Source organism: Osmerus eperlanus, chromosome 11, assembly GCF_963692335.1.
Source record: "Osmerus eperlanus chromosome 11, fOsmEpe2.1, whole genome shotgun sequence".
In the NCBI taxonomy this organism is placed as follows: Eukaryota; Metazoa; Chordata; class Actinopteri; order Osmeriformes; family Osmeridae; genus Osmerus; species Osmerus eperlanus.
Window position 1 is genome coordinate 9,324,468 of NC_085028.1, and position 26,380 is coordinate 9,350,847.

The 26,380-nt window shown below is 43.2% G+C and overlaps 1 protein-coding gene across 5 annotated transcripts; it reads right to left on the reverse strand.

Moving 5' to 3' along the window:
- Positions 1-2,885: 2,885 nt before the first annotated feature.
- gosr1 (golgi SNAP receptor complex member 1) lies at positions 2,886-25,922 on the reverse strand. 5 transcript variants are annotated; one of them, XR_009931618.1, is made up of 10 exons: positions 25,783-25,921; positions 25,075-25,186; positions 24,734-24,824; positions 24,477-24,584; positions 24,203-24,294; positions 20,766-20,840; positions 7,916-7,945; positions 4,587-4,669; positions 3,537-3,712; positions 2,886-3,452 (listed from the first exon to the last, which is right to left on the reverse strand). XR_009931618.1 is itself a non-coding variant. In XM_062473127.1 (9 exons), the coding sequence occupies exons 1-9, from the start codon at positions 25,811-25,813 to the stop codon at positions 3,588-3,590; spliced, it is 744 nt and encodes a 247-aa protein (XP_062329111.1). In that variant the 5' UTR covers positions 25,814-25,922; the 3' UTR covers positions 2,886-3,587. The 5 variants fall into 5 exon arrangements, 2 of the variants coding, with proteins under 2 accessions (XP_062329111.1, XP_062329110.1); XR_009931616.1 differs by having other exon boundaries at positions 3,516-3,712; XR_009931617.1 differs by having other exon boundaries at positions 3,495-3,712.
- Positions 25,923-26,380: the final 458 nt, after the last annotated feature.

Consider the following 26,380-nt stretch of genomic DNA (forward strand, 5'->3'; position numbering starts at 1 on the left):
TGTTAGGAGGCAGTAACACTGAGCCTCTAACACAGACACCGCCTCTCTGGAACTACGGAATAAGGGCAATAGTGCTCACACACACACCTTGACAATTACTCCTTCACTCTCACAGCTTATTTTAATCCTGAAGAACACGCTTGTCAACCCATCTCATACTAGCTCGCACATGCTGTTTTTGCACACACGCACACATACATACGCCACCATTTTTCAGGCTGCTGGCAGCAAGTGTGGTGAATAATGCATCTACCAGGAAATGGCTCTACTGGAAGGTCTGCTGATTTTGCACTTCAGACCAGAGACTCCTGCCCATGACAGCAAAGCAATGGCCCTGTGCCCAGTCCAACAAATAGCCCCACTCTGCAATACATTCAGTAGTATAGACACATCTCACAAATTATCAGACAATAAAATGTCTGTCTCATAACTTGCCCCAAATGAAGTTTAAATGCACATTAAAATAAAGGGGAAAACCCAAGTTAAATATTTATGTGCAAGAAATTCATTCAGGAAGTTTTTTCTAAACTGATCTCCTGACCTATGACTGGATCTACTGCTCTGTGACTGGTCTCCATCATTGATTAAATGTGCATATCAAAACACCATCCCATGGAAATACAAACTGTCTGTACCTGTAGGACAATACAAACCATGTAAAATAGATTCATAATATTAAAGAATAATTGCAAACAGTTAGAAAATGGACTCAAGTCTGGCCAAAGAAGAAGAAAATAACATTCCAGGGAGTGAGTATGAATTCAGATTCTTTACCTGAGAGGGCACAGTCTTTCTAAACCCAGACTGCAACGTCCACTGAGGGAGAATGAGTCACAGAAAAAAAGAGTTAGTTCCACATGGGTGGTCCTACCTCCAGACAAAAAGGTCTGAAATATTCAGGAGCTCTGGACTACATCACCTCCATAGTTGTGCCTACTGTGTAATATGTGCACTTTAGATGTTCTGTTTTCAACCCAAAACTTAAACCAAGACAGTTAAGTAATTTAACAGTGGCTGATAAAAACAGAGTGGCCTTGTTTGTACTTAGTCATTTGGCTACACAGGTCAACATGTCATTATTCTGTATCAAAGCAGACAACGTGACCTGCACGGTTCTATGCAAAGAGACTGATGACAGCTTCCTGTGTAGTCCTGAAGGGTTTCCTGCTGTGTCATCATCTCTCACTCCCAATGCATTCACACACAGGCTCCTTCTCACAGAGACATCTATCCCTGCAGTCAATTTCTTCTCTCACACACACCTTATCAACAGGGATAAGTTTGCAGCTCTGCAAAGGAAGATGGAGGAGATGGAGACCTTCCTGAAGGGTGGACGTGAAAATTGAGTCGCGGCTACTCGTCAAAACAACTACCCCAATCTTATCCACTTTCGGCCCCGTAACCAGCACAGGCCTTGGCCAAGGCCGTTGCTGGAAAACAACTCCCCTGGAGAGCGCTGAAGCGAGACTATCTTGCTCTTCCCTTCACGGCCCCCACCGACATCTGTGGTTTGGTCTCTGCCTGGGTCATGACCAAGGATGTCTCCTTGCCAACACAATCTGAATAGGGAGAATCGGACTGATTGTGGCCTAGGTCGAGGGCGCCAACCCAGACCTACTCACACATTAACTTTCACCTACTACAGATATCACCACCCCCCCACCCCCATCCAACGCCTTCGCCTGCTTGTTTCCCCAGGGTGGCTGGCGGGTCTGTGTCCAGCGCCTACCATGGCTGCAGGTCCGGATGCTGCTTGTCTACCCCACCCCCCACCCCGTTGCAAGTCACGTGTTTTTGTAAATGTTGTTGGGCTTATGTGCTGAGGTTTTTGCCTGTTCCCACACTGTACTCCTCCAGGAGCATTGTCTGGGGGTTGTCTTTTTCTCTCCTCCTAGGCGCCGAAAATGGCTGCCTAGGTAGGCTCTCCTGCCAAAGTAAATTCCTTGTTTGTGCAAACTTTCATGGCGAATAAACACCAATTCTGATTCTGATTATCCAGAGGTTTTCACACAACAGGGACCCTAAGAGACTCTGCGGTGTCACTACATCCAGCCTTCCCATCCATCCAGCCAGACTGCACATCTCATACAACAGGGGCCAAAGCTGAGCATACTGACCTGAACAGTGATATTTTAAAGAGACTCTTTTTAGTTTCTGGATTTCAGATCTTTGTGGACAAACTAGTTTGAATAACTAAAAGATCAAATCATCAGATCTTAAATCGCATGCCAGTTGAGCGACCACTCAGACAAAACACAGTGTTCTCAGAGTTCTCCCAGTTCTTTGTAGCCCTGGGACTCAGTTCTAAAACACCAGACTACGGCGTTTAGCTAAACAGTTGGCCAATTCCGTGTTCAACTTCTCAAATTGCTCATCTCAAGGATGTGTTCTTCAATTTACATATTCATTAAGTGCTCCGAGTTTCCCTTCTTCTCCTTACACTTCACTACACTCAAGTGTGCTGCAGGCAGGTTAGGACCAGAAAGAGTCTCAGTGGTTAGATGTTCTAGAACATTCTGACCAAGTCAATCTGATAACCCCAAAGTCCAAACTGATACAATTGGTTAACATGCAACATTTTGATTACAATTACAAAATGGAGCCAGAATACTTGGCAATTGCACACATTGTGTATGCAGGGTAGAATTCTGATATGTTGATATATTTTGATTCAATAGAATGTATTAAGACAAGGCATTCCAATATCAAAATATTCATCCAATATCATTATCTAAAATATTTGAGGAATGCCATTATGGAACAGTTCTAGGTCATGATTTTACAGTACAGTGGTATGGTAACTAGTCATCCATGCAGAACTATAAATATGACACCTCTTTCCCCTTAAAAATGTGTTATTGATTTTGACAAACACAATTAGGATATCACATTGAGTGGAAATTTTATATTTTGAAAAATAAAATGTTTTTAAATGTGTCAAATTCCACACAATTTGTTTTACATACATACTGTATATGAATAATTTATTAATGCACATTTTACAGCCGCCCATGATAACTCACCTCCCACCACATAAAAACCATCCAACTAAAAATCCTTCAAGCCCAGAAATAAATGACATTCGGTGAAAATAGTCTCTTTGAGCCGTCTTCAGCCTGATTCTTTGCCAAAGCGAGTGTTATATAACTTTTAAAATCTAGTACTATTAGTACATTTGGTCTCTGTTCCCTTATCCATATCTGACCAGGATGTTATCGCTGTGATGGGAAAACTTAACATAACAGTAAAAGTGCCATTCTTGTCTCCCATCCATCCACCACCCCTCCCCCTGTTCTGCACTAAATAGGTATCTTGGTAGTCCATGTTGGCCACGGTTAATCCTGTTATATGATTGGGCCATGTGGGCGCCAAGAGGGTCCTCCAATAAGAAAACCTGGTCTTGCAGAGTTTCTGATGCTATGGATGCGGAGCCTCAGCTGATCCTCCTTTGTGTTCAGCCTTCAGTGGGCCAAGCTCGTCCCTCTGTGGGTCAGGCTCGTCCCTCTGTGGGTCAGGCTCGTCCCTCTGTGGGTCAGGCTCGTCCCTCTGTGGGTCAGGCTTGTCCCTCTGTGGGTCAGGCTCGTCCCTCAGTGGAAAGCGTAAAGGAGTAGGAGGATGGTGCAGACCCCGATGACTCCGCCCAGGATGAGGGAGTCCCGTCTCTTCCGCAAGTTGATTCGCTGGATGAGATTGTTGATTGTTGGAAAGCGATCTTGAGGGGGAGAGACTAAGGAAGCATACAGAAACTATGTGGACTAAACAGAATACTTTTTTTTATATAAACTTCATAAATAAAAGAGAGCGATATGATAAAGCTTTACTACTTGTCACACACTGGATAAAGGGTCCTGCTTATTTGATAACATCTCAGGCTATAACACAACTTGGCTGCAATTTATTTCTCATAAAAACAACCCCCTGGAATGAAAAATGGGACCATTTATGCCCATCATTCAGTCGAACAGACCAGAATTGCCTCATTTTTCTACCAATTCAATTTTTTACCAGCTCTTAGAGGCTGACTTGTGTGCCCTATGTCGTTTTTAACGACATAGAATTGAAAGAGATAAAACTGATCTCGGGGATCCATAATAAAGTTGCATTTGAAAATTACGCCAACTCAATTCTGGATCCCTCAAAACAGGTAAATTGACTCTATAAACAATCGACAAAATTATTGAAACCAGTGGTGTGTAAATGTGGAGTCAGCTGGCTGAGCGGTTAGGGAATCGGGATAGCAATCAGAAGGTTGCTGGTTCGATTCCCCGGCCGTGCAAAATGACGTTGTGTCCTTGGGCAAGGCACTTCACCCTACTTGCCTCGGGGGGAATGTCCCTGTACTTACTGTAAGTCACTCTGGATAAGAGCGTCTGCTAAATGACAATGTAAATGTAAATACATATACTATGCATTTACAATTTACAGCCAACTGTACAGGCTAGTATACAGTATTTTTTTTTACACAGGTTATCAGGCGCATAAACATTTCATCTGTGCAAATTCCCAGTTGGACTATCTAACAGTCTGAATGCATGGTAATTTTCTGTAAAAATGTTCAAGATGTTTCATTCATGTTGAAAGGATACTAGCCAGGGTGTTGACCCTGCTCTGTATAGACTTCAGCAAGCCTCTCTGAGAAGTCATGTTTTCCTTGGTCGCCATGGCAATACTAGGGAGAGAAAAAGACAGAGAGAAAACGGTGAAGTGCACCGTTACATCAGCAGGCTGCAAAACACTTTTTGTCCGTCTTAATGGGTTAACAGCTGCGACCGTGACAGGGAGAAAATACCTTTTAGGGTGGGGAAGGCGATTTCCCATTCATGTAAAACGGATGGATGAGTCAGACTGAGACAAAGGAGACCTTAGCAAAACACTACCCACAGTCATGCTCTCTCGTACCCACACATTCACTACACTGACAAATAAGGCCTACTCTCCCATTGTCACCGCGCCTCTCCCAGCAAAAATTCCTCTGTGGCAACAAATCCACAGAGGTTAATTCCTCCAGACAGCAGTTCTCTCATTATTGAAAAGGAAGAGGGGCTTTTTACACGATGACGACATGTACTTCACTCTGCCTAATGCATCTTTAAACAAAGTAGTCTAATTTCCGTATTTTCTCCCAAGGTAAAAACCCTTAAAAAAAAAAAAAAGTCTGAGCAAGTAAGTTTCAGCCCCTGTGGATGCAGCTTGACAGCTCTGCAGACAGCTACTGTTGCACTCCGATGTTCTCCAGAGTGGCCGCTTGCCGAACGAGAGAGGATATTGAGTTGCTGTGATACCGTAGCCTGATCCAAAACTTGGGATGTCAGCAGCTTTAGGCAGAGTAATGTAAACTATAGCCTGAAACCAGGCGCCTCTTGCCAAAATGAGTGCATCTGCTGCAGAGAAATTGGCACTGATCTCAAAAAGTACTTATTTTTTCTCCCTCGAATTAGGTGGTGTTGCAAACTTTCAATTGAAAATAGTATAACACAGCAGACTCCCCTGCGTGTTGATGGGGGTGAAGGTGGTGTTCCCATTAGTCAGACCATAAGATCAGAACATTGTGGCCTGAGATTTTAGCTCAATTCCAGGTAGAAATGACACTTCCCCAATGAATAGTGTGATTACACTCTCGGGACACATGATGCAATCAGGGCTCACACCCACAGACAGCAAGAAAAAAACTTTACTGAATATTAGTATTATACAATTTTTTACATAAAAAATAAGTACATACATTCATTGCCTAGAAAAGTGAGCAAGTAAAAAAATCTACATAGGAAAAGTAATTTCTCTCAAATTAATATGGTAGACGAAAACATATGGATAATTGCCCTGTGGCGCTTAGGGTTCTGCACCAGTGTGCTCTGGTCTCGCAGGTTCCCTAGGAAGGAGGTCCCCTCAGGGCTCATTCTCCAGAGTGCCTCACTCACAAACAACAAGACCCTCTAACTGAACTGTATTCGATAGTGCTGAACTCCCTTGCCATGTGTGTGTGTTTTGCTTGTGTTTGTAGGGGTTAGAGAGTTTTGTAAGCTCATGGGTGATTCAGAGAAAGTTTAACTTGTGTGTTTTGTGAGTGCTAGCCCTGTGTGTTTTGTGAATGCTAGCCCTGTGTGTTTTGTGAGTGCTAGCCCTGTGTGTTTCGTGAGTGCTAGCCCTGTGTGTTTCGTGAGTGCTAGCCCTGTGTGTTTCGTGAGTGCTAGCCCTGTGTGTTTCGTGAGTGCTAGCCCTGTGTGTTTTGGTTTATGTATTCTGCAATCAGCCTTATTAACTTCGCCATCTCCCCACAGCAGATGGGACGGCCATGACGTACAACCATCCAGGGGTTTCGCTTATGTATCATGTTCTCCAAGGTCAGAGAGAAACATGTTTTGGCTGTCTTACCAATTTTCAACCCTGCTGACTGTGGAAGCAGGCGAGGCCAGAATTCAGCTCAGTGCTAATGGTAATCGGAGCAGCCGGTGTGTTAGGTACAAGCTTCCTCACACTGGCTGCTGTCCAGCTGATGCTGTAGCCTCATTGTTACCCTGTCAGAGAACCTGTTTGGGGCTTCAGACGCATCTGCTGCATACTCAAATGCCTTTTTTATAGAGTAAAAAAAAAAAAGATTTTAATTAACTGGCTTTGTTCATCATCCTTCTTTTGTCTTTTTTATTTACCCAAATTAAAAGCCAAATCCTAATTTGACTTGGTTTCACTGGGTTATATTCCACTCCTATGGCCAGACGGAACACACCAGCACAGCAAGCAGGAAAACTGGGTTCTCATTTGGCTTTCTTGTTAAGTGTGTTGAGGCTAGAGAAACCCAGTAATTACAAAAGGCCTGTGTCATCCTCTCACTTTCTGCTTGACTACAAAGAGGCGGAGAGAGAGTGACATTCTCGTGGAGAGAAGGGTGAGGGACGGAGGGAGAGGGAATAAGGGAGGGATTGCACGGATCACAAGTCCACTTAATTAAGATCCTGGCGCCAGCTGGTCCCACGGGCTTCCTGCAATGTGACATCCCTGCAACACAGGAATGGAGGGATCGGGAGCGGAAGAAGGGGGGGGGGTGAGGGAAGGAGGCAGGCAGGGAGGAGGGTCATCCGTGTGGCCGCCAGACTGAACCAGCCGGTGGGAGCGGAGAGAACAGAGGCAGGCTAGGATGGAGAGAAGGCGGCGAGGAGAGAGGGGTGCAGACGAGGTGACGGCACACCGCTGGGGGAGGCAGGCGGGCGGGCGGGCAGTCGGGGGCAGCACATTCAGCGGTTGGGAACAACGCCCGAGACGGAGCGCTGCGGGCGACAGCTGGGGAGGGACGGGGAGCGGAGGGACGAGGGGCTTGCTTGTTGTCAGGTGAAGAAGAGGAGAGATGCAGATCCTCAAGAAAGCACGCACAGGGGGAAGCACCGCCACAACTGAGCTCAACTTCTGAAAGCTCCCATCTGTTTCCGTAGTTGTAGTTTAGAAGAAGTGTCCCACTGACACGGAGAGCCCTGCTTGAAGTCATTACAGTTTCAAGAAGAGTTTGAAGGAACAAAACAAACTCGCAATTAGCTACAGGAAATGAGCTTCAGCTAAAGCTCGTCATCAGGGGACATTGAAAGGAGAGTCTCGTCAGATTGCACCATTAAAAAAGATAGGATCAGCTTTTAGACCAATCTCTGGGCTAATCTTCCAATTGAGTGGTGTCAAAGAAGGGGATGTACTGGCAATGTGGAAAACCACTCGACTTATGTGAGGTCTTCCTTCCTCTGGGAGCGGGTGGGGATGATGCCATTTGCAATATGCAGTATCAGGGGATGTCTGACGGAGATGGTTCATTCAGCAATGCAGACAGACAGGTCCAAAGCAGACAGACGGGTCCATTGGGGAGCATACATAAACGGATGTTCAGTGTAAGCTGTGTGTATTCTGTACATGAGTGCGGGTGTATATCTGTGCTTACCTTATTGTGTCGTCCATCAGTCGGTCGGAACTGCAGAAAAGAGAGGGAGGACACAAAGAGAGAGAGAGACTGTAACTGAGGAGAGGTATTGTGGTCAAACTGGGAGCAGTTAAGTAACTTCAGCTCCTCCACACATTTCTGGAGAGGTAGTGATAAATTCAGAGCTGTCCACAATCTGAAGCAGGCTACCCAATATATTTTGGACTACAGCGCTTCCCCTACCATTATATTAGGGGGGTGCCCCGCCCACCCAACGGCACCCCCCGCCCCCCCTGGAAGGGCAAGTTTTTTATTTATTTTTATAGCGCCAGATCACAAAATAAGTCATTTAAGGTTACCTTTCCTATAAAACAGGTCTATAGCTTGCTCTTTTATTAAACAAACTAAATGGTCTTATGTTATTTATTTTATTTAAACGACAGCATGTCATTTCTGTCTCTACATGGTCCCCCCTCCCCTGTAAACCTAGGGGAAACACTGGACTAGGACTACACCCCCCTCCTCCCTTTTTTTCTCCCTACATCTGGTTCCAGAAATCCTTTGCAGCAGTACCCAAGTGAAGAGAAACTAATTGTTAACCATGGGTAACATGAATTGACTATTGACACTCATTTCTTATTTAGGAAGGACTGGGTTGATTGAATCACATCAAGTTATGTTGCATCTGTATTTCACTTGTGGTGAAGAGAGAAGGCCTTAAATGTAGACAGTCTAATGCCTGGTTCATAGAAAATAAGACAACATAGCAGAATTCTGCTAAATAGTTGGGGAATGTCTGTTTCGTTCATATTGAATGATTTCTTCAGTCACCACTGTATAACAAAAGTTAAAACATGCAACATGGATGGAGATTAGGTTTTATTCATCAACTGTGACAAGCAACTCGGACATGACTACTTAAGACATCCATTATGCAGGCCTAACTCCTATGACAATTGTATGACACGGCACTCACTCAAGCAAATGAACCTATTAAACATACATTACAAGTCATGTCTTGAATTAGTCAGCGTGAAAGAACTTGCAAGTCTAAAAAGAGAATAAGATACCCAGCTACCGCTACATAATATGAAATACTGCCATGAACACAGGTTTTGAAAACCGAGCTTCTCTATAAAAGAACAACACAATTCCCATTGGGTTGGAAATGTCACCCTAGCCATGTTCCTGAAATAACCTTTTCACTTTGACGTCTATAATCAAAAATTTTGGTACCTGAACCCTTTGAAATGTGAAACAGTCAGATGAGTCCACTGGAGCTGGTGCCACCGACAAAATGAGTAATGTAGGCGTGTCTGGCCTGTCAATCAATATGTCAACTCTCTCATGGAATCTGACAGAAGATTGAAAAGAGTGCAAGATGTTCTGCTGCCAAGAGCTGCTCTCAGCTAACCCTAAGGGGAGTGCAGGTAGTGTCCACTCTGCATGCTAATGCTGGTCAGACAGGAAGGTAGAAATGTTACTCTTACATGCGTCTGATGGACCATTTCCAATCTCTCCGAGGTGCAGAAAGTGGGACAATACCAAGAAGACGCATCTAATGCTCATATCTTAAACATAGTTAATGTACGCAAAATATAAATCTTATAAATTAAAGAGGTGTGCGTTTGTAGAGCATTGAACTAATTTTGATCTCGTCTCTGCTACTTGCAGTCTGTCTCCCTTGCGAAGCACATGTGTGTTGAGTACAGGTAAAGATGTTATCAGGGCTCTCAAGTTTTGAAGATGGGCAAGAGTGACATTCTCTATATATTCTCTATCTCTATATTCTCTCATAAAAATTAATTGCTTTTTAACTTACATCTTTGAAAGACAGCAATGATTAATGCATCCATGGCCAGGATATAATTATATGATTTTAAAAGTGACCTATAACATCGACTATGCAATAAACTTACATTTATTTAGTGCTAATACAATTATTAAGCCTATTTGGAGAGAGATGTTTATAATGTGACAATATGTCAGTCACCGTGTGATAACGAAAATATGACCTAGTCCATAAGGCCTAGACTACTTGTTCGGAGCATCATCTGGGAAACATTGTCTAACAGCAGTCAAGTTGTCATTGTTTGTGTCAAACAAGTTGTGAATTAGTTGTAACATTAAAACAGGAGGAGATCCTGATACTCTGTGCTCAAAGTGATGCTCGAGCTCAGGTGGTTTGCTCTATGGGTGAACGAAACTTTCCAGGATATGCTTTTTTTTCATTGGTTATTGCGTTAAATATTACCCAGATACAATAGTGCTATTTTCTGATTGGCTATTGTGTAGCCCCTTTCTTTTTTTGATTGGCTGATAAGTGGCAGGCTCGATTAAGAACTCCAGGGGAGACGCGCTAGATTCCTGCCAGTTCCATAGTGAGAGCGGCACGGTCAGAGAAGTTTCGGTTGGGCGCTGCGGCATATTAAATATATTATAAATAGTTTTTCTGAGTGAGAAATACAATGTGTGGTGTGAGTGCGTGACAAAAGACCGAAATGAGTGACTGTCACGCTCAATGCGTGACACTTGAGAGCCCTGTGTACTACCCTAAAGGATTTACATAAAACGTTTTATGCAAAGTCTTACAGAAAACCTTTCAAAAGGTATGAAAGAAAATGTAACCATCATTCGCACCTGCCAGCCACAAAGGCCAATATGGAGCCAACAAATAGGCTACCCATCATCCTTTACCTCCGAAATAGCTGCAGTAACCTCAAAGCTGGTCACATTATCCAAGAAACTCCCTCACTAAATCAAAAGCTTGCTGTTTATATCATGTTTCACTCCATATTGCATCTTGGCAGGGGTGGGCGTTCCTTCATTCAGTCAGACTGAAGCACAAACAGTTGATGAAGACATATTATGCCAGTGAGATTAGCACTGTGCGGCTAACCATTATGAATGTCCCCTCATCTTTGCTGACAAGGCTCTTTCTCTCTACCTCAACACTGTCAGTCCTCCATTACGAGACGCATTGGTATCCAGCTGCCATTTTATGACAGGGCAAAGTATCAACTTTTACACTATATGTCACATACCTTTCACAAGCCAACATGACCGGAAAAAAAGAACTAGCTTGCCATGCGTTAGCTGCACACTGTGACTGAAGGGCTGGAAGTACTCTCATGACATCAATTCAATTCTAAAGGAATGTTTGTGTGCAGTATCATACATGAACATCAAACAGCTATTTACATGCTCACACCTGCAACTGCCAGAAAGGGCTTCTCTGAACCTCCTCTGTAATAGTCTAGGTCATATAGAGCCAGCAGCAGCATATTACCATAATGGTTAACGCTGCAGCTTCTGCTCAAGACCAGAAGATAATTTCCAAGATGGACGCCAAGTTAGCGCAGACTGTATGAATGAATCATCAGTCAGGTTTGTAACTTGCTTTCTGTAAGAAAAACTAGTAACTTAAAATGCCAACAGGTGGTGAGAGAGAGCGAAAAGAAAATACCAGAATGTTAGGTCAACAAACAGTTTAATACAGACATCGTCTGCACATAAAGACAGCACTGTATCACAATAAAGCAGCTGGCAGATTCCTCACTTCCTGTATGCAGTAGTTTTAACACAACCCAATTATAGCAGAGCTAATAGTCTGGAATGTGGGTGGGCTAGCTGTAACTGCAGATGGGCAATCTCTGCCTGAAGTCTGAATGGCTCTTCGATGCCATCTTTCTTAGACTTGGGAAGGAACCAAGACAATATGACAATGCTAATGCTAACATACACTATGAATGCTCGTCATATTTAAAGAGCAATTACTTTGATAAATCAGAACTAGTCACACTGCAGATTTTGCTGTTATATATGCTGTTGGACTGAGGAACTACATAAGGAGTCGTGCGAATACAGTCAACTCACAGGTATTGAAGGGAGCATTTAGTGGAGCAATGTATTTACGCTGTAGTGATTTTTGACAGGCCAGTGAGGTGGCAGTAATGGCTGGGAGGCGTGTTATTGGGATGTTGATAAAATGGAGAGGAGATAGCCATGTCGGAGATGAGGGTTTTCTGCAGTAGGGCTAAATCACTTGTGTGGACTCAAAGATGGAGCGAGACAGATCCCAGGTGAGTCGCTTGATGCTGACAACCCAGAGGGTGTGGTCGGTTAACTGTCTGACCCAGAGTGACTCATAAAACAACACACACACAGCCTCATTCTCACATACACACAGCCTCATTCTCACACACACACACACACACAGCCTCATTCTCACACAGCCTCATTCTCTCACACACATACACACACAGCCTCATTCTCTCACACACACACACACAGCATCATTCTCACACACACACACATACACACACAGCCTCATTCTCTCACACACACACAGCATCATTCACACACACACACTGACTCATCACACACACACTGTCCTACAGAGTGGCTGTCCCCCTCACTCACTCCCACAAACACACAACCTTCTCCTGTGAGACTCAGGTTGCTTGTCAAATACAATGCTCTCAGCAGTTTATTCCCCAATTAGGATCGATGCTAATAACGTTTCAGTAGAAAGGAGCAGAAAGATAAACAAACAAGGCAGGAGTCATTATTTTCTTTGTTCTTGTAAAACAGGACATCACGGAATAGCCAAAAGGCAATTTGACAAAAATACAGAAAGAACGAGCATATCATAGAAAATCTTGAGTTGGGCCAATTGGAACATTGCATATCACACTTCAAAAATAATTACTTTTCCTAATGACTCAGGGTTGAGGTCTTGCCTTGTTATGTTGTTGTTGCAATCAGCACTGCTGTGTCTACAGAGACCTTGTTCACCAGTGCCCCCCTCTCCACAACCCTCCTCCCAACCTCAGTGATGGATGTCCTCCCTGGGGCAGCAGGGGACATGGGCTCTGCCATCGTGTGCCACCTGGCTTACTCATGGAGACAGATCTACGACGGGCAAGGTCTCCTTGTGTCTCATAAGCTGACCCCTGCACGGGCCCCACATCTATTATGCTGAGGGGGAGCGCCACGATTCAAGGAGACAGTGTCGTTGTAAGTTTGTGTGTGTGTGCGTGTGTGTGTCAAGGTATAGAGCTGTGCTGGCAGTTCTTTATCCAACAGAAGTTGGGCTCTTCTCCAAGGTGGGGAGAAAGATCGAGGTCATCACTTCTGAATTACAGGGGGGCTTAATAATCACAACAGATAGCGTAGGTAGGCTATCAATAGTAGGTTGGCTATCAATAGAAGATAATCAAAGAAAAATGTATAATAATATTGATAACCATATTTTTGGTGTGTAATTGTAACCAAACCCTAATTAGGATGTGCTTACTGAACCATTGTGTGGGCAAAGTAATGAACTACTCCCATAAAAATGCTGCCTGATTTGGACAAAACATCACAAAAATGACAAGGGAGGGAAGTCAAAGTTGATTACAGTTTAATTCAGCTTCATTGGGCAGCTGTTTCAGCTGCCCTTTCCAAATAAATGAGCCAATCGAAAGGTTCTAATCCAATTTCACTGGGACATGGGAGGGTTGATTCAGTCAGCCTATTGGACAAGGAGGGGGAGTAATCGGGAATGGTCCATGGTCCCTAAAGACACCAGGTCTATGTGAGTGTTTAGTTGTCCTGGTAATTGGCTTTCATGGTCTTCTGTATTCTGTTTGATGGTTAACGTACTGTAGTTGATCCCAGTCAGTTATAATGGTTACGGTAAATTCACACGGTAAAAAATCCATTCGGGCACACTTGTCTTTCCCGTTTGGGGTCCCTGAACTCATTTTCACTTCTAAAGCAGGTCTATACGTATGAAGTGGGGACATCTAGTAATATTGTCTTGTTTTTATTCCATGTCCTGATGTTAATGATGAAGAATGGTTAAGCGGCTTTGAAGAAATGTACTACCTGTACTCAGTTTAACTTTTGAAAAGGTGTTCATTTTAATAGAGATGTTTCTGTATTTTTGATGAATGAGTGCACGCAATACCTGGTGAACCCATTCCTGAAGCTTAGGTAGCTCTGTATGCCAGAAGGGAAACACCTAGCAGCAATGCCCAGTAGCTAAGTGAGTGATTCCATTTTACAGATGAAGCAGTCAAACAAACACCAAATGAGGTGAAAAGTAGTGTTTCAATTACCTCGTTGCCAAAGAGGGTGGCAAGTCAAAGATTTAGAAAGTTATTTAAAATGAGTTGGAAAATGAAACACTGTTTAACCTAACATATTTAGAAACAAAAACAGAAGATAATCAAATTGTTCTAGGTGGATCCTATGAAGCCAATTACCTGTAGTAGCATGAGTGGGCATCACAGCTGGCTGATGAACAGACAGAACACCTGCTGTGTCTCGAGACATGGTGAAATATACTAGAAAATACCAGCTATTACCTAAGTAAAAAAAAACTAACAGGTAACTCAACAGCCATCTTATACAGCTGTTAGTGGGGGGCCCAGTAGGGCTAACGAAGGCAAGGTTGGGGGAGAAGGGGGGGGGGGGGGAAGTGAACCTTCACATCCGTCTGCCGATGGCACTTGGCCTGTAAATCATTGGTTGCAGAGGACGGGGGACGGGGGGGGGAGAATGCTGAGGGCTGCGGTGTAGCCTGATTCATTGGTTTTTTATACGCACAGATGAGACGGCGGGGAAAGGATTTATTTGTTGCGCACTTTTCTTCGGCTATGAGGCCTCAGTCGTACAGAGAAGGTGGAGGATGTGTGCTTGTTTGTGTGTACAGCGTATATATTTGTGCTAACGTGTGAATGGTCTCATTTTATGCGTTTCCAAAATGTGCGTGTCCAGTGAGCGCGTTTCCCTCCCAGTGGTGTCCTGCTGCAGTCATTAAAAACTGGTCATTAGCACAAAGCTAATTCCCTCGTCTTGTGATTTATACTCGGGTGCAAGCTCAAGCGCACACATTCGGACACAGAAAACACACAGACACAAATGAGTCACCCGTATGCAGACCCAGCTGGACATAATCACACTTCCTTGCTGCTCCAGTGACAAACAGTCATAACCTTTGCAGTGCAGGCTCATCGTCAAAGCAATCCACGCATCTCTGCTGCCAGGGCTTTCTTTATCTTGTATCTTTACGACTGAACCAGTTCAGTCTAACTCGTGAAAAAATGAACGGATTTTTACATCAAGAACGAGACTTTTTCATCTTTAGGGAGGACATTGAATCTAGTTATACGGTAGCTTCCTGGAGGCATCACCTCAGAGAGCTTAACCCTTGTGTTATCTTCGGGTCATTCTGACCCATCAGTCATTGTGACCCACCGTCGTATTGTGACAAAATTTACCGCATACAAAAACAAAGTGAAGCATTTTCTTTTAACCGTTGGGCTGTCTCAGACCCCCCACATTGCAAAGGTTGAAAGACAATTATTTTGTTTTTGTATTGAGTAAAATTGGGCAAACACAACGATGGTTTGTTATGAACCTTTGGGTCATGTGACCCGAAGGCAGCACAAGGGTTAAGGTTAAGGGACTGGGTTTGGTCTGACGATGAATGTACTAGATCTTGATCAGTCTTCCTCCTGTCCCATGCAAATATCACATTTAGATAAGAAAACCCCACACAGACACACATGCTCAACCCAATACCTGCCTCCAATCCCCAGCTCTGCTCAGTGAGGAGAGGTGACGATCAAACGCTGCTTTGCTTTTGATTGGTCAGAGTCTTGGCGCGTGCGAGAGATTTATGTACAAGCTACTAAGAAGTGACAAGAACTACAGGAGGGAAACGAGGGAGGGACACAAGGGGGGGGGGGGGGGGGGTGTCAGAACTGAGAAAGAAGGGAACTGCATAAGAAAAAGAGTGATGCGATCAGGCTAGAGAGAGGGGGTGCAAAAGATGAGAAGAAAGAGATTGTTAGGTCTTTTCTGAAAGGGATTCAGCCCAGTCTAGTTTTCATTTTGTGCATGCACAAAACCACACCAACACTCAGACACTAAATAAGACTATCTGGAACAACTTAGGGGAAGAGGAAAACAGTAAGCATTTGTTGATACCAAATAAGTGAGAGAGACAGAGCAAGTGACAGTGAGAAAGACAGCGACAGAGTCTTGGAGAACCAGAGCAGTGTTGAGGACTGGCGCAGAGCAACACTAGAGATGCAACACCACTGAGCCCCACGTTTCCACTCAGCGGCCTCACGGCTGGATGTCCCCAGCAATACCTTGTCTATTACTCAAAGAACCTACGCAACCCAAAAGACGTCATTCACCTTCACAACTTTCAATTTGAGGATTTTGGGAGGTCAAGAAATGTGGACGTTAGAATACCAATGCTGCAAATCTAGCAGCGCCAGACTATACATCACCACAGTGGAGCGGTGCCTGGCTGTCGCACCCTGCTCACTAGTTCCTGTTATGGGGCAGAGGAGGAGTAGCTCCACCGCTTCTTTCATACATCTGGTTCCCCTGGGCTCTCTTCACTCATAGAGATTACATTAGCATATATCAAGAGCTAGCATGGTGTGCAGGGAAAGTGTCCAGCCATGGATGTGGTGGTCTGAGAGGGAGAACAGGGGGGAAAGGGAACAGAGCCAATGGGAGAAAATGACAAAGAAAGAAAGAAAGGGATAGAGAGATCACTGCAGATAATATAATTATGTTAGGTGGAGGAACAAAAAAAAAAAAATGGAAATGAGGGAGGGGGATATGAAAAGGATGGAAAGGGAGGGACCATGGGATGGTGGAGGGACATGGAAACATGCAGAGAGAAATGAGAGAGCGACAAAGAAAAATGGTGCAAGAGTGAGGGAGAGGAAACTGCAAAGAAGGAAAAATAGAGAAAGAGGGAGAAGGGAGGGAAGAGAAAGAGAGGGGGGGGGGTGTAGAGAGTGCATGCTCGTAGTCTACAGGGACATCTAAGCCATATGTCTGTGTAGCCCTGCAGTCGATACACACTGCAGACAGTCATTTACTAAAGTATCTATGAGCAAGAGAGGGAGTTGGAGAAGAGAGAAAGAATCACTTTTCACATTCTCACCGTGGATATCTTCCAAGAGCTTACCAGTGTGGCAACATTGCCACCCATTGGCCACAAACCAACGCAGGGACAGGGTAAAGAATCTACTGTGGAAACCGAAATGGACCGAAACAATTCCACTGCACTACAGTTAAGGCAGACAGAAAAGAGCAGCGGAAAACAAGACACCAAAAGCCTCTGCCTCTGAGTAAAGAGTCTAAGAGAGAAAGAGAAGAAAGGGAGGAGGGGTTGTGTCAGAAGATAACAAAGCTGTGTGTGTGTGTCTGTGTGTGTGTTGACAGAAAAAGGCAGCCCTGATCAAGGCCACAGTAATACTTGATCAGACAGCTGGGCTCTGTGGAGAATACCAATACACGTGTTCTCCACCTCACAGAGAACATGAGGAGGAGGGAGGACAATACATGTCAAAGGCAGACACAGAAGATTCCCTTGTCCTTCCAAAACAACCATCTGAACTATCTCCAGACCTCTACCCCTAGGTCAGTGGTCAATACTTTTTGTACTGGGATTCCTTTTGCAAAATCAGAACACAATTTACCAAACTTAAATTTCAAGTCAATACAATAAACTGTTGCATACCTCAGGTGTAACTGAACTGGTTTGTTTCAGCCTTGTGGCAATTGTTGGGTATTCTCTAAAATTTAGGAGATGTGATTATAGGCATCAAAAATGAAAACAAAAAACGGGCGTCTTCATATGGATTAAGAAGACATTGTACGCAACAAACAGAAACCAGCAGCTGCATCCAGCTTAAAGAGCAACCAACAGATACTGTGAAGTCTTGGTCACAAAATTAATAGTCACCATTCACAAAAACATGACTGAAGAAGTCTCACACCTTTTACAAAGATACTGTGCTTTGGAGTAGTCACAGATTCCAATTCATTTATTCATTGGATAATGGGTATCCAATATTCAAAAGACACCTGTATGAACTCAAAAACTGAATTCAAAGTGGGAGTTATAAAATGAATAGACACAGGAATAAACTATAAGGATGCTGTGCTCTTTAGTGCTAAGAACTGCTAGTTCAGGGTTTTTAGGTGCTGGGGTTCCTTGAGTGTGCATGTATGAGAGAGAGTGGGGGCAGGTTGTATGTGTCTATATCCTGTATAACCTCCTTTTCTGACATGTTTTAACTACACTTATCCAAATAATCCCTCTCATACACACAAAACATACACAGTGCTCAGAATAGGTCACAAAACACTAACAATGTTTATGATCCATTAAGTAGAGAAAGAGGAAGTATCCTTCAGTTCTTTGATTGTGGAAACCTCTTAATGCCATTACTGCGGTCTGTAACACCCTTTTTCCTGCTCTCTCACTTTCCAATAGAACAAATCATGGGTAACATAATCTCACCCGCCAAAGCACTCATCTCCACTGTCTATGTCATTGGCTAGGGAAGCCTCTAATATCATCTGTGGTTTGAAGTAATCATATCAGGCTAACATGAAATGTTCTTCTCTTGCTTGACAATAAGGACAAGATTTCAGAGGCATACACAGACTAAGAAAGTGAGATTGGCAGTGTTTATCCAGGATGCAATTTTGACAGTGACAAAGGTCATGCAAGTCTGAGTAAGAAATAGGAATAAAGAAAAATAAAAGTGATGGGAGTGTAAAGGGCAGAGCTTAGCTGAGTCGTCCTCTCGTAAACAGTATCCCTCTACTTTCCATCGCACGCAAACATAGCGAAAGATACAAGTACTGTGTGCTAGTTGGCAATTTGTTTGTCAGGTGATTTGCATTTTCTGCACTGCTAGGTCTCTTCAGGGCCACTCTCCTCCTTTGATAGAGAAACCATCCACTCTAGACACTACATCAGCACCTGACTAAATACGAGGCAGTGATACACTTATTTTACTCAGATGCCCTGCTTTGTTAGGATTCCCCTTCTGGTCTCTTTCTGAGTTGGCAACACTAATGATGTAAACAGTATACCACCCCCCCTCTACTAGGATATGTATGGACTTTGTGATTATAAAGGTTAAAGAAAAAGGGTAACACATGACTCTGAACTGGTGGAGGAACCAGTGTGAATATAACTAAAACTCTATTCCACCCTCCCTACTAAGTCACACCCATCCCTGAAGAGCCTATTATTGTAGCATGAGCCAAGAGCCCTTGAACGTGGGATGGTTGTGGGATGTGGCACATACACACAGTAACACACAGCAGACACAAACACACACAGCGCATTCTCATCTCTAGGGCTAATTGGACGGTGGGGTTTTGTCCTCAACCATAAGAAAAAGGATCTGTTATCAGCTGGCTGGCAGGAGCTGGAGACTGGCTTCTGTTCTCACACAGCGAGAGGCAGCAGACGGCGTCTTGACAAATGCCACAAAACTGTAGCAACTGCTGGAACAATATTGAATCAAGACACTACAACAACTGAAGTTGGAAGAATCATTTGCAAAAAGCTGTATCTACATTGTTGGTCTTTTACAAAAACCAAGACAACTTATAGAATTAAGTCACAGAGGCATACCATTGGGGTTATACTGTAGGCTATATTGATCAAGCTTTTAGTAAGCTAATACTTCATGAATGCAATCGCATTGTTTAGTTCAAAGACGGAAGGCTTTATATCCTATTTCATATCCCTTTTGATACTCTCATAAAAACTAAAAATATATATTTTGTGGTAATCCATTTTTTTTCACACATTGATTTTGTTTGTGTCAGATGAAGGTCTGCCAGTTCCTTTTGTTACATCAAGTGAATGGGGGCTTGGGTGTTCCTAGTTATCTTGGGTAATTGAGGCCAGTTCCTCAGAGAGAAGGCAGCCAGGACACAAATGGTTCACGGCACAGAACAGACCAATCATAGTGCTTTATAGACCTCGGTTACGCCTAATTTGTGAGATTCTCCAAGAGACAGTAGCCATGATAAATGTGATCCCGGTGTATTGCAGTGTTTATGGTTGGGGTGTGTGTGTACATGCATGTGTGTGTGATTGTGGCGACATCTCTCCTCTCACACACACACACACACAGAGAACCCACAAAGAACAGATCTTCAACATCTTAACATGCCAGACGTTCCAGGAACACCAAGATAAACTCTAAAACTACAAACATAAAACTACAAACAGCTTAGTGGTGCTTTATCTACAATCTAAATGGCTGAAGTCCTGAACCTAAATATACTACATTAAGACTATAGCAATCGTGCAAAACATACAGCAGTGTGTGAGGGAAGAAAAATGCATGGTTAAACAGTACTTGATAGAGACATTGACCTTTAGGATTTATGATGTCGCTATTTTAATTGGTAGCCTAATGAATACCAAGAAAATCGGAAGATTTATGAATTAGTGTTAATTGGATTTAGATGACAGGAGACTTCTTAAGCATACCCCTTGACCTCAAATCAGATTCAACCCAACCACCCCACATAAAAGAAACAAGTCATAAATTCACTCTTATCAGGCTTTTGTCACAAAAACTTCAGATGTTGCAGCGTAACCACAATTATGCCACCATTTGTTTTATTAACTGAGTGTAAGAGGGAGAGAACTGCTGCCCCATCTGTTACTCTAGCTGCCAGTGCTTAGCAAGCAAACACAGAGGCAATGATTTTAGAGTTATTCAAAATGGTCGACTGGCCCCATCAAGATGAGTTATCCCAGGATTTTTTAGATGCTGAATTTCAGCCTGATTACTGGGAAGTGGCAGCAGCTTTGCGGGGAGAAAGGCAACAGTACTGGAAAAATGAGCGAGACGTGAAACATTCTGCTTTCCACAAAGGATCTCTACTGATAGCTTCCAACCGACAAGTGGACATGTTGAGCGTGTTATCAAATCCTAGGGAATCTCTTCTTGTGTTTATATCAAGACCAAAACTGCAGAGAAAGGTCCTACATCAGTGTGTGTGTGTACACACACGTGGATCTTACTTTCTCAGGTGTTCGTGCTCCTTCAGAAACAGCTCGGTTCTTCTGTTGTTTACTCCTGAACCACTCTTGTATGTCCTGTGAGAGAGAGAGAGAGAGAGAGAGAGAGAGAGAGAGAGAGAGAGAGAGAGAGAGAGAGAGAGAGAGAGAGAGAGAGAGGTTAGTCTATTTAAATAAGCCACACCCATTTTGAAACTGGAAAGTGTCGAGCCATCCCTTATACTTTCAGACATTTAAATGGAAGGTCAAATGGAGGTCTGCCGAGTGAAAGGACTGGCACACGTAGACCAAAGCTACAGGGGTGTAAACCTGGCTGAAGGGAACTGAGGCCTTCTTCTGATGACATCAGCTCATTGCCAGAGCTGCACAGCACTGGTTCTCACACTGACACATTACACTATGACAGTCTTTCTCCAATGATCTACCTTCACTGCTTGTCCATAGACCCAAGTCCTTCTCTTTCCATCACTCCATTCCACAATCCTTCTATCATTCCCTCACAAAATGGGGGATGCTGTAAAAGAAGGCATGGAGAGAGGAAGGTGGTGGTGGACGAGGAGGAGTAGACTACCTTTCCTTCTGCCTCCACTTGTCTCAGAAGGATTCAATAATAATCACAAGCATAAACCCAGGTACTTAATTGTTCTAATGTGTCCAAAATGGCTACAAAATGCAGAATGGTGTCTGTAATGTTTAATCAATTCCTCACCAGCACTTGCCGTGCAATTTCCTGTATTGTGTTCCATGTATTAGTGACAATGCTTCGATTTCAGCCAAATATTGATGGCTTTGTGCAGGCTTATGTAGATAATGGTGCAGTTCAAGCTGTTTCAGGCTATTTCTTCATGAGGTCAATACTGACTTTTAAAGCAGCCTGCACACTTGCTCTAATCTGCAATCTTGTTTTAAGCAAAAAGTTGGTGTGGTAAAATGTGTATACATACACACACACACACACGTAACTATCCTACCACCCATCCATCACCAAACACTATCACATAAACGGTCATTACCCATCCCATACAACACACACTGCATTGACAGCTGGTTGCCTTGGGCATTAAGGTTGGCCAGTCTGTCTCTGAAGCTCAAGTGTCGCTGGCAAAGTGACAACCAGTTTAATCATTCCAGCAAGCCTTTTTAAGAGGATAGGGCTGCAAATCAGTGGCTGTCGTTTGTGCTGCTGACATTTAGAAGTCCCATTGGGGACGGGCGGTAGCATCTCTCCTCAGTGCTCCGCTCAGGGATCTGTGCAGGGCTCTGAAGCAGACTGAACACAGATGGAAAGGACAAAATGTAACTAAAAGGAGGTGAGGGATGTACGAGTTGCGTGTCTGGCGTTTGTAGGTGTGTGGGGGGCAATTTATTATTGATACATTGATGGGTTCGAATGGTGCTTCGAGTGATATACAACACTAATAAAGACCTGTGTGCATGTGTGGTGGCAAGACTAAGGTAAACTTTCAGTGATAGGGTGACAGATCCCTGTGCAGCCTGGAGGAGAACAGAGGGTCATACTGCCCCCTAGTGTCCTAAAGTTGAACAGACCCTGTGGGTGGGTGTACCTTTGTCACCGATGCACCATTTGAAACCCTCAGGCTTGCATAACTACAGCATGCAGTAAATAAATATATATTTTTAATCCACATTCTGAGATTGAGGAGTGGGCAATATACCGGTAGTGTCAAATCCATTTGATTCTGTTTGAAGTGTAATGGTATGTGTTAAGTAAATAAATATGGTACAAAATATAAATATCCCAATGAATGTTTTTTATTTGTATGTTTTGGCTGGGGGAGGGAACACCTAGCAGTGATATTAGCTAAGCTGTTCCAGTAAGCCCATAAGCACATTATTGATGTCCTCCTTCTCCACCACTGCTCTGGACAGAAGAGATAGTCAGCCTTTGTTTTCAATGCTATACACAAGTAGCGTGTTGTAATTTACTCAACTGTGACAAGCCCTTCTGTTACCTCACAACAAGCTCATTAGTCAGCATTAGCCAAACAACATCACCAAGTCATTGATATGCATTGGATCAACAATGCATTGTCTAGCATTGTTGATTATTGGGGAAGGTTTCAGGAGGTTAGGGGGCAGCATGGCTAATTGGTAAAAATGCTGCTAACACCACATAGCTTTAAAATACATTTGTTAATAGGGATCAATCTTGATTGAATCCAACTGTCAATATTATCTCATTAATACTTGATAATTAAACAGGCAAGTTACAATATTTTCTATTTGAGTAAAAATAAAATAAACGTTTTACTACTACTACTACTACTACTACAGGTAGTATGCTAAAAATGTATTTTTGCGTGGTGCTTGTGTACCCCAAACCCTTTACTTCCCTGGCATGTTGCTGGAAGAGCAACATTTGGATAAAACCGTCTGCAAAATGATTAAAATGTAAATAGTCTTTCAGTATGTTTGTGTATGTAATAGTTGGATACCACAGCACAAAATGTCTAACCAGTGTTCAACCATGACAGCATGGTGATCACAGCCCAGAAACCCAGAGGCATTTCTTATGACTTAGTACTGTCTGTTCTGCATGGGTTCCCCCCCAAAAAACTGTTCCTCTGAATGAATAGCTTGAATAGCTTAGAACGCTATCAGTAGCATAATTACATTACAATGCTAGTCACAAGCATCCTGAGATGGAGAGATAGGTGAAAAGGAAAACAAAATGCACAAATGCGGACAAGAGAAGAGGGGAATTCATAAATGACTTTCATAAAACATCTGAATGCAAATGGGTCCCTGAACTCACTAAACGCTTCTTTTTAGGCTGCTTGTTTACACCGCATGACTGCTTAAAAACCCCTTAACAGCTATCCACATGTAGGTTGACTAACTTGCCTCAATCTTTAAAATCACAGATTTACGTTTGAAATCGGTGTGAAAGTGGTATTGGAGTTCAGCCAGCATGACACACACAAACAACCCTCCTGGCTGCCATAAAAAATCCTTGCCTCACACATTTCAACCACATCATTTCCTACAACCCTAAGAAAAAAACTTTCGATTAAATCCACCATGGCAAAAGGTTCATGGGAAGGCTCCATGATATAGGGTGGCAGAGCACATATGTACCCCCCCCCCCCCCCCCCCCCACACACACACACACGAGGCACGCCATCTGCAGACATGACTAGGGGTGGGTCAATGACAGAAGCTGCAATGGTCCTCTGATTTTTTTTTTAAGTCTGAAGATCAATAAGCCATTATAAGGGAGACAAGAGTATTGGTCTGGGACCCTACCCTTATTAACATTGCCTTCATTCACTATTGAGCCAATATGTTGAGGCTCATGCTTTCGCATTGCAGGAACAGGGTTATAAAACTAGTTTGTGTTGAAGGAAAACATCAATAAAGGCTCAAGGTTCAATTTTCCAATGGCATATTTGGAGATTGAGAGATGGATAGATACTCACTCAATGTCTTTTCGGACAGACCCCAGCAAGTCTTCCCTCTCCCGGATAGCCAGGAAATTGGCTTTAGTTTTGTGGAATTCATGAGTGTAGTCCTGCGACAAAAAAAGATATTCCATAACATGGAACTTGGTAAAAGGTTTTCAACCAGCATTAAGGTCAGAATAATGTTGCTAGGTGACAATTTCAGGACTATTGTCACCAGCAGGAGATGTGTGTGATCTTAAGTTCATGGTGTAGGTGTGTGCACGTGGGAGGGAGGGGGGTGGGGGTACACCTGCAGGATATCTCTGTGTCTCTGGAGGGTGTGCATGAGAGCAGCATTCAAGGAGGACACTCCTGGTGTGCTGGTGTACTCCGCCATCTTGTCATTTACCCCTGTAAGCTGCCAAACAGAGATAAATAGGTAAGATCTACACAAACACACAAATTAAGTCCTCACATTCCAACACCTGGCTATATGTGTCTGCATCCCTCTAAAACAGTCACTAATGATATCCTTGTATTGTTATTTGAGTGACTGGAAAATGTTACCTTAGCCAACAGCTGTTCCATTTCCACAGACATGGTGTCAAACATCCTGTCTTGTGTTGAGTTGTTTAGGAGAGGTGTTGTGTCTGAGCTGCTGAAGGTCAGAAAGGGACAGAGATTGACAAAAGAACAGAAAAGTAGTAAGAAATGTAAGCAAATCAGTGAGAAGAAAAATATGAAAGGAGGTATTTCTCTGGATATTTTATGCTTTTACATTTAGGACAGAATCACTATCAGTACGTTTTTCTTTAATTTCAACTTTCCAAATATGTGACCCCACTGAGTCATTTTGTTATTTGAAGGCGCTAGGTCACAAATATAATAAAACTGAGCCATGAACATACCTGTCTCCTCTACGACCATCTCTGGAAGTACTGTAGCTGGTGCACAGCTTGCTGAAGGAGACCAGCTTCATGTCAAGCTCATTCTCCAGCTGCCTAGCCTGCTTTCGCAGATCTGTGATGTAAAATTGACAAATATAAATTACCAAACCAGCTTAGGCTACTGCACGCAACTGACAGTGGTTTGGGGGGTGGGGAGCTAAATCGTGATGTCAGAGAGTTGTCATATGTCAACGGGGGAGGCTTGTTAAATTGGAAGATTCAGAAGTAATGCACAGAATTTATCAGGTGGGTAGGTTTCCTAAGAGGCTAGTGCTAACTGAATAACGGGCATCAAACATTTTGAGGAACCCTTGTTCAAGCCAAAGGGCAAAAACTTAAGTTAAACCTATCACGATCGGCTTCAATTTGTTCATTGTTTAGCCATTTACAATTGTGAGGTGAGCAGTTGCTAGCTTTTAATCTAGGAAACCAAACTGAAATGACTCGACCGATAATATATCGGCGACATGTATGGTTCGATTCCTAGCTATCTAGAAGCTAGGTCTACTAGCTAAGTAGCCGAATTCCCCTACGACACGGGCCCCGTCGTTCTGGAAAATGACAGTAGTTGAACAGAAAACTCTGGCGACCTAATAAACGATAAATAACTGATAAAAGGATATCCAATACCAGCGATTATGCCATGTTTACACGAGTGTGCCACCTCACCTTCCCAGTAGTTGCTGCTTCCTCCTGCCATCTTTGTTGTCGAACGTCACCACGCTAGGATGAAAAGCCAGCCTCAATAAGGAATCTCATTTCCGGTTTAGTTCTTCCAATATTTTCAAAATAAAAACGTGTGAGACAAATGTCCTTTTTTACCATTTGAATATGCAAGCATTTTTCAGTTGCAGATTAAAAGCTTCCTCAGTAGGTCACTTTGGGGAAAAAAGCGTCAGCTAAATTCTTACATCATTATAAAAATGAATACAGTTTTCCAACGCTGAGTTTGTTTGGGTTCTAATGGATAAGATGGTATGTTTCAAGCTATGCTCTTATTTTGAAGGAAAGTTCGTCAACATGAACTCAACAGATTTATGCGCTTTCGGGTCAACAGCGCATCCCCGTGGCATCACGCGGCGTAAGGTTTGGGAATATAAGACAGGTGAGATAAAAAATTGACTAGTTTTCACAAGGCGTTTTGAGTTTTGTCAATGTGACATTGATAACAAAATGTGGCCATGAAAATTGCAACTTCGAAACAATATAAGTACTTCCTGTAAATCGCTCTGGATAAGAGCGTCTGCTAAATGACTACATGTAAATA

Excerpts from the sequence above, each read along its gene's own strand:
- gosr1 (XM_062473126.1), bottom strand. The coding sequence starts at position 25,813 with ATGGCAGGAGGAAGCAGCAACTACTGGGAAG. Across the intron at positions 25,187-25,782 it reads AAGCAGCAACTACTGGGAAG|ATCTGCGAAAGCAGGCTAGG; the intron begins GTGAGGTGGCAC and ends TTTACATCACAG. Across the intron at positions 24,585-24,733 it reads TGGAACAGCTGTTGGCTAAG|CTTACAGGGGTAAATGACAA; the intron begins GTAACATTTTCC and ends TCTGTTTGGCAG.